We start from the raw sequence: 8,818 nt of genomic DNA, 5'->3' as shown, positions 1-8,818 counted from the left end.
TAAATGCAAATATATATTTACCCTTAATCAACTTATTAAAAGTCAAATAAATATTTTCTGATCAAACTACCCTTATACATCTTCACACACAAATGAATGTAATGAGATACATCTTCATCCTTATAAGGGTAACTTGGTCAGAAAAGATTTATTTGACCTACAATAAATCTATAAGTCAATTTGGGGTAAATATGAAACTTCATTCAAATCTTTTTTTTAATAATATTAACAAATTCTATTAATTTAACTAATAGAAAAATCATATTTGGATAAAAACACACATGAAAAGTATTAAGTGTATAATTTTTTAAATTATAAAAAATTTATGTATAATTCACTAAATCTAAGAAGAAGACGGTGTGATTATCCACAATTGAAACTATAATCTAAATAATACTGATAATTAATATATTAAGACACATATTTGTCAATCCAAATAAAGGACATTTCAAGAATTATTTTTCATGGAAAAAGAACAACCTCAAATATTATAAGCCAAGTTAATTATTTTGATAGGGCATGTCAGAAAATGACAAGTACAAAATCAAACATAATATTTCTGTACGGCGGTACAGATGTATGCTTTTGTTGTGTTCTAACAAGATATCTTTCATTTTAAATTACAAAAAAAAAACTAAGATATCTTTCAATTTTGGATAAATTATATTAATATTCCCTAAAATTTTATGTTGTAATGACATAGATATATCTATTTCTTTTTATAAATTTTGTAAGTGTAATTCTTGACGGGGTGTTAATATATTTGTCTTTTGTAAAATTACAATCCTCCTAAACTCGAGAACCAATCCGTCAAGATTTTTGTACACTCAGGATGCGACCGATCCTTGACTTAAACTCGTCAAGTTGGACCAGCTAAACTTGACTAAATTCTTTAAAATATGACTTTATACGTACGTATTTTGGACTCTAAAGTATTAAAATTTTCAAAATATATGTTATCTATGTTTACATTGAAACTTAAAATTATTTTGAATTATTATTTTAATTTACAAAAATATAATTTTTTAATGTATTCTATGTAATTATAAAAGAAAATACAGGCATTCTTTTTTTATACATGTATAAATATGCTTCATATATATATATATATATATAAGAAAAATATTAAAATAACCCGGTTAGTGAACGATCTCGGGCCAAATCCGTACCGAAACGTCCAGACCTCAGACCTGATTATGGTTTCAAATCTTTGCAAACAGGACAGTTTCGGGTCCACGTCTAATTCAGACCCGTTACGTACCATCCCGAACAAGGTTTAGCAATACTAGAAGAAATTTATATATAACTATGGTTAGAAATAAAATAGTTGTTGTGAATAGTCATTGACTACGAGTACGCAACGATTATTAACTTTAATTTTTGCGAGTGTGATTAAAATATTTGTTATGATTCATAGCTATAACAAAAATAAATTTTATAATTAATAATACAAATTTTTGCATTAATTTTTTATTTAATCATAATTAATAAGTAATTATTTACTAAGATTTTAATACAAATTTGATAAATTTATAGTGAATATTAAATTTTGTTGTAGGGTCATGACATGAGCTCCTGTCAACTTAACAATCTACAACGGTTTGAAGTTTGGAAAAATCAATAGATTTCTTGCAATGAGAGGATTACCAACACGACCAATACTTCTTCTTTGTCTTTGAACATGAAACAATTATGAAACCATTCAATCATGACATCATAAGAGAAACGAACATGCATGGAATCATTGAGGTATGTCATAAAATTATGGTTAAATTACTATGAGTTTTTTCTTAAAGTTTTGTAATAATTATAAATTAAGATACATTACGAATTTTATAATGGGTAATGATTTTTATAAATATTTGTAGACGGCCTTTTCGAGTAAAATTTTAACCTAAGTTAGTTTGATAAATCGAAAGTGAGTATACTTTTTATGGACTGATGTACAGTTTGAAAAAAGTATGATATTATAAATGAACAAATTATCATTTTATGAAAAAAAAAATAACTAGTAATTTACCTTCCTGTTCTTTTTATTATTTTTAAAAATAAAGCAATTTACCTCGTTGGACATGAAGGTAAATTGCTTTATTTTAAAAAGTATAGGGATGTAAATAGCTTTATTTTAAAAAATATAAGAATGTAAATTGTTTTGTATAGAAAAACACAAGAAAATAAATTATTTTTTTTTTTATAAGGGATAATTTGCTCATTTGTAATATCACGTGGGGTTTGGTTGCAAGTTTTTCCAATATATTTCCTGCATGTTGAAATTAAATATTAGATGGTAAATTTATTTAATTTCCTGCAAGTTTTAGCAAATAATAGTTGCAGGTTTGGAGTAGGAGGATGAGAATAGGATGGAGGGTAACGTTTCTGAAATTGAAAACGTGTTTCTCACGTTGGATAGAGACGTGTTCAGTGTTTACCACAATATTATTGATTGGTGAATTTTATCTGAGAGTAGAAGATAAGATGTTATCCAATTCCTACGGTTGAAATTTCATGATTTTTAATGATGAGATAATTAATTTTATTAAAAAAATAATTACACAATTTAAATTCATAATTTTATAATTAATTGTGTAAATGCACATCGTAGTTAAATTCTAAAAAAAATAACATCATTTTTAAGGTTTATAAAGGAAATTTAAAAAATTATTTAATGGGTATAATAGATAATTTGAAGAAAAATAATTATTATGGAACTAAAAATACAAATTATTTCACGGGTATACTAGATAATTATTTAGGAAAAAATACAAGTAACTCTCATGTGATATTGCAAATGAGCACGTTACTCCATATGAAAAAAAGTTAGCAATTTATCTTCCCTGTGCTTTTTAGAATACAGTAATTTATCCCCTTGTGTTTTTTAAAACGAAGCAATTTACCTCCGTAATTGTTATTTTAATTAACCCCGGGAGGTAAATTACTATTTTTTTCATAAGGGGATAATATGTTCCTTTGCAATATCCAGTAAGGTAAATTGAATTAAATTCTAATTATTTAATATTGTTTCTGATGTAATTTAATTCCAAAAATAATTATTAAGAAAGGGTCAAACAGTACAAGAAATCGCGAGTGCACTCGAAACGTAAATTTGGCATAATTATTCGCAGAATCAAAATAATATTTGGTAAATTATTTTGTAATTATTAATGTATTCAATAATAAATAATGTAATGAACCGTATTTATATTGATCTATTTTAATAATAATTTTGTTTAGTATTATTAAGTGTTGGCTCATTATTATTAATTAGTTCTCAATGGTTAATATTTTGAAATAATATGTGTATATTACCAAGATATTTTATCAAGATAAACATTATTTATCATTTCACTCACAATTTAATCATTCCAAGTTAATTAATTTCAGAATATGTATAATTACACTTATCATATAAATTATTTAGATTTACTTATATGAATTTACATTGAGTATAGTTCCTCACAATATATTTTGGTCTAGAATAAGTTTCAAAAAGTATTTTTTAATTACGGCTTAAAATTTATAATAAATCACTAATATCTCTCGTGATCAAATAAAATTAATATGGAAATTTAAATTTTAACTATACTTTTGTTATAGTTTTACCTATAGTTAAAATATTTAACATAATTTTTAATCATGACAAATATTTTGACTTCGCCTGCATGGTCGTAATTAATTAATATTCACTATATTTTTACTTTTGACCATGATAATACTAACCATAACAAAAGGTCATATTTCTTCGAATGAGTCAACATATGTTGTACTCACATAAATAAGTTTGATTCGACCGAACTCGGCCTAGACCAGAACTTCCTCTTCGTCCACCCCCTCTCCATTCTCGGAGTGTAACCCAATTACATAATAAAAAATATTTTAGTACTTACTATGCAATTAAATTTAATTAGTGATAATTATATTTACATTCCCTGATCCACGGCTTGTTTACAAAAATTACTCATGTCTTTTGCATAATTGCATAAACCACCTCTAATAGCTGGAAAATAAGGATAGTTTGTGTAGTGATGTCGACGTTTTGGGAGTGTATATGTGCAGCTTTTCAAAAATTAAGGGGTGGTTTGTTTGAATGACGTTGATGTTTCTGATCGATCGATGTATGTGTAGTAATTTAAAAGACATGAATGATTTGGGTAAACAGGGCATCACTTTAATTTTAATTCCACTGAAACTCGATTCAAGAACTTTCCTCGAACTTTCCTCCCCCCATTTCCATTCTCGAACTGTAACCCCATTACATGGTAAAAACACTTACGGATTATTTAATTTACAATTAAATTTAATTCCATTGAAACTCGACTCAAGAACTTTCCTCGAACTTTCCTCCCCCTCCCCCCATGTACATTCTTCGGACATCTCTATATATGTACACCCAAACAAGACAACACAAACACACCTGCACTATCATCATCAACAATAACAAACATATTACACTCACAAATTTTTCACACACTTCACACACCAAATGGGGACTGCAGAAATAACTGTTGTAGAAGAAGTAGTGATGAGGAGCAGATCATCATCATCATCACCACTTCTTGCATTTCCAGCTGATAATGCAATGAACAACAACTACAACAGAACAAAGGATTTGCCTACGTTGTCACTCAACCATGTCTCTTTCCTCTGCAAATCGGTGACGAAGTCTGTGCAGTTCTATGAACAAGTTCTAGGGTTTGGTCTCATCAAGAGACCCTCTTCCTTTGACTTTGAAGGAGCTTGGTATGCGCACACACACCCTTCTACCTCTCTATCCTCGTCTTCTTCTTCTCGTCCCAATAATAATAATAATAATATAAGAGGAAATTACGATGGGCTCCCATGCAGTTTACCATAATTACAATTAGTCTCTCGTTGTATGACAAATTATAAAGGCACTTTTAGAATTAACAGTCGTCTAACAGATACCTCATTGTAACTTATTATAGGGGTATTTGTTAGGTGACTGTTAATTCTAAGGGATATTTGTAATTTTTCAAACAATAAAAAATATTTGTATCTATGGCAAATATCAAGGGAATCGTTATAATTTATCTTAATAATAATCATACTGCTCGATGCCGAAAAATTAAAAAAAAAAAAACTTTACTGCAAAATAATTTACTTCAACAATAATCCTGTTCCAGAAAGCAGTTGATTACCTATAGAAACGACGTTGTATTTTTGTTGGCACGATGTTGTTGCATGTGTAATAACAAATTTTTATTTTTTCCCTGGAATGTACAAAGGGCAGAAAAAACGTGTAAAACCATGTCATTGTTTATGTAGAAGAATAATTTTTGTTTGTAATAAATACAAATTCTGTTGTAGTGAAAATAAATAAATAGAATGAGTTGTCCTAAAGTCGTGATTGATGAAGTCGTATGTATAATTAAGGTACTTATTAACAGATTTACTTGTTTCGTTGACACCCTCTAAACTCTTCTTGAATTCTCATCCGAGAAAAATGTATTTTTCGTCGTCTGATTATAGTTGAGTTGCATTTTTTGATTCATTCCAAGTTCAATTTTACCAATTTTTTCAGAAAAAAACACACGACAACCCCATTTTCTCCGTGAAATTGGCAATTTCCAGTAGAAATCAGACCCAACGTGATACTTTTCCTTCAATTATTGTCTTCAAAAGCAAAATTGAAATTAGAATAGATCAAAAGTGCCAACCCACCAAAGTTATAGGACGAAAAATTGCTTGCCCATGATAACTAATTAACTTAATTGAAAAAATCGTATTTTTGGTCCCACGTGTTGTGGCATTTTTCAATTTTAGTTACAATTTTTTTAAATTGTATCCCATAAGTTGAAATTTTTCTCAATTTTACTCTGAACGCGCAGTTTCCGTCCAAAAAGTGCGAATATTCCAAGTTAAAATTTAGTTTGATGTGTGTTGGGTGTGTTTAGGTTGTTCAACCATGGGGTGGGAATCCATCTGCTGGAAGCAGAGAAAGTAGGGAAGGAGAAGAAGAAAGGGAGAATAAACCCAAAGGACAACCACATATCATTCCAGTGTTCAGACATGGATGTGATCATGAAGAAACTGGAGGGGATGGGGGTGGAGTATGTGAAGGGTGTGGTGAGGGAGGGAGGGATTGTGGTTGATCAGATCTTCTTCCATGACCCTGATGGTTACATGATTGAGATCTGCAACTGCCAAAACCTCCCACTCCTCCCACTCTCTTCTTCTTCTTCTTCTTGCCCTCTTCCCAAAAATACCCTCACTACTTCCTCCTCTTTCTATGGTAAGTTTCACCATTTCTTCAAATTGCTTCAGGGGTATTTTTGTAATTTCATGCTATCTTTTACGGGATTTAATAATCCCGGTATAAAATAATTGACGGGTGCCTGTTTGTTTGTTGTAGTTAGCACGTAATTTCTTGAATAGTTTTTATTAAGGAATATTTACACCTCCATCCTTTGCAGTTTGGTGTAGTTATACATAAATCCCTTTGTTTTGGAGAATTACATCTAGCACCCCTGAAATCTGCTTCTATCTACTAAACAAGTCCCTCCATTAATCAAAATTCACCGAATTTGTTGATATTGAAAAAAGAATTAGATACAAAATCTATATTTACCTCCGATTGATTTCTTACTGATTTATTGCAGGTCAAATAAAATAATGATCAAATTACCCTCATTTGTCAAAATAAATATTTTTATGACCAAATTAAGACATTCTTGTAATTCCTCTAAATGTGTCCAGAAAGAGCAACCACTAATGTAATGAAGTGTCGGGTTGAAATATGTGAATGATGTCTTAGCACAGTGGTCGAAGTTAAGGCTGAAATCTCATAAACAAATTTGAGATCAATCATAAATTCCAATCTTACCCGACATAAAACTATTTATCTCATTTTATATGAGTTATTATAATTCATTCACGTTCATATTTTGCAGGAAACATGCACTGCAGTGGAGAAGTAGAAGCCCTGATGATGGAGAACTTGGCATTGGGCATGATGAACATTTCCATTTGACACAATCCCATATTGCAAATATTAATTATTTGTTTCATCAAACTATATTATTAATAATGATTTTGGGGCAATTAAGAATTGGAGAGCAATTTATTATAAGTTGCAATAATTCTTACACTAGTGCTACTTTCTTGTTATTGTATATATAAATACTAGCATAAAACTCGTGCTATTTAATAATTTATAATTTATTAATAATTTCAGACCTTTTTATCATGCCGAATGTTATGATAATTTGTTATTATACATTCAAAAGATGAATAAAATTAATATTTACATAAAAATTTGATTTTATTTGCGGCAATTTACAATAATTTTTTGAGTAATTTTACCTAATTAGTTCACGAATTATAATATGTTATGATTAAAATTTATGCTCCTTAAGAGTTTAAATTTGAACTGTATTGTATGTTCAGAAAGCATTAGATATAACTATATAATATTTTCTTTAGATTTAAAAATAAATAAATAAATACACATAATATAATAATAAGTAATTGATAAATAATTGAAATTTGATATGATATAATCAATAATATTAAGTAAAAATAACTAAAATTTGGATTAGTTATGAAGAATAAACGATCATACACTTGTCTATACTATTATAAAAGAAAACCTTCTGATCGTTTTGAAATATTTGGTCAGGTTAGTAATTTTATAATTTTTTTTCTTTTAACCATCCACTGCCCCATATTTCTCTCTCATCTTACTTCTCCATATTTATTATAATTTATAATTTTAATTTATTCTTTTAATAAATTTTTTTATTTTTTTTTTTATCATCTCATGCCAAGATTCTTTTTATATGTTTGCGGGAACCGCGTGCTACGATAACTAGTTTAGAAGTAATATTTTTAAATCGAAAAACAATTAACAAACAATGGACTATATATAATCGATCGAATTAGTGACAGAGTGACTCATTTCACAACAAATAAAAAGTTCGTCCTGATAACTCGAACGTATGACAGTCATCCCTAATTATTAATTATATTTTCAGCTATATATATACTGAGCTTATTACACTTAACTCCTCTAAAAATACAAAATTACATTATCCCCCCGCCCCCCAAAAAAAAAAACCCTTTTATAATTACACTTATGCCTCCTTCGAAAATTCTCCCTTTACAATTAATTCCCATTTTATTAGACTTTAAATCGAAAATGCTGATATTAATAAAAAAAATTAGATAAATTTTTAATTTTACCCCTCATTCTGCATTCACCGAGTAATGAAACTAGCAACATGGTTTTGTACCAAGATGGTGTTAGGCTAAGCTTATAAGCTCCCTAAAATATCTTATAAAATATTAGAGAGCTTATAATTCCAATAAAGTGTTTGACGCTCTTATAAGATCTCACAATCTCTCACACACATACATACACACATACTCTTTTTCTCTTTAGAGATTTAATTTTTCTAACATTCGAAAAAAAGAAAATAGTCAATTATTTAATAATATAGTTAAATAAAAATAAGATTGGTATTGATATTATATTTATTGAAAAATATAAATTCAATACATTATAAATTTCACGACTATAAATAATCATTGCATTAACAAAGAAACTATAGACTATACATCTAAATTAAACAAATGTGTATTATTTATAAAAATATTTTAAAAATTTTAAAAGCAAAATATATCAAGAAATTACAACTTATTTAATTTTAATAATATCATACCCATTTTAATCATTTCATCAATAAATAACCTTATTTGCCAAACACCCTAAAATCATATAAAATATTTTCAAATGTTATAACCTTTAATATCTTATTTTATCCAAAAATTTTATAAATTTATTTTTAAAATAAAATTCAAT

The 8,818-nt window shown here is 28.1% G+C and overlaps 1 protein-coding gene across 1 annotated transcript; it reads left to right on the top strand.

Annotated features, from left to right (window-relative positions):
* On the top strand, positions 4,407–7,168 carry LOC105172535. Its single transcript, XM_011094012.2, has 3 exons — positions 4,407–4,737; positions 5,913–6,250; positions 6,909–7,168. The coding sequence occupies exons 1-3, from the start codon at positions 4,481–4,483 to the stop codon at positions 6,986–6,988; spliced, it is 675 nt and encodes a 224-aa protein (XP_011092314.1). The 5' UTR covers positions 4,407–4,480; the 3' UTR covers positions 6,989–7,168.

Source organism: Sesamum indicum, linkage group LG10, assembly GCF_000512975.1.
Source record: "Sesamum indicum cultivar Zhongzhi No. 13 linkage group LG10, S_indicum_v1.0, whole genome shotgun sequence".
Classification (NCBI taxonomy): domain Eukaryota; kingdom Viridiplantae; phylum Streptophyta; class Magnoliopsida; order Lamiales; family Pedaliaceae; genus Sesamum; species Sesamum indicum.
Note: the sequence above shows the minus strand (reverse complement) of the source record. Positions and strands in the feature narration are given on the sequence as shown.

What these genes read in the sequence shown, in the direction of transcription:
- LOC105172535 (XM_011094012.2), top strand. Translation starts at nt 4,481, where the DNA reads ATGGGGACTGCAGAAATAACTGTTGTAGAAGAAGTAGTGATGAGGAGC. An exon ending in TTTGACTTTGAAGGAGCTTG is followed by an intron (nt 4,738 to 5,912) that starts GTATGCGCACAC and finishes GGGTGTGTTTAG; the next exon opens with GTTGTTCAACCATGGGGTGG. An exon ending in TACTTCCTCCTCTTTCTATG is followed by an intron (nt 6,251 to 6,908) that starts GTAAGTTTCACC and finishes CATATTTTGCAG; the next exon opens with GAAACATGCACTGCAGTGGA.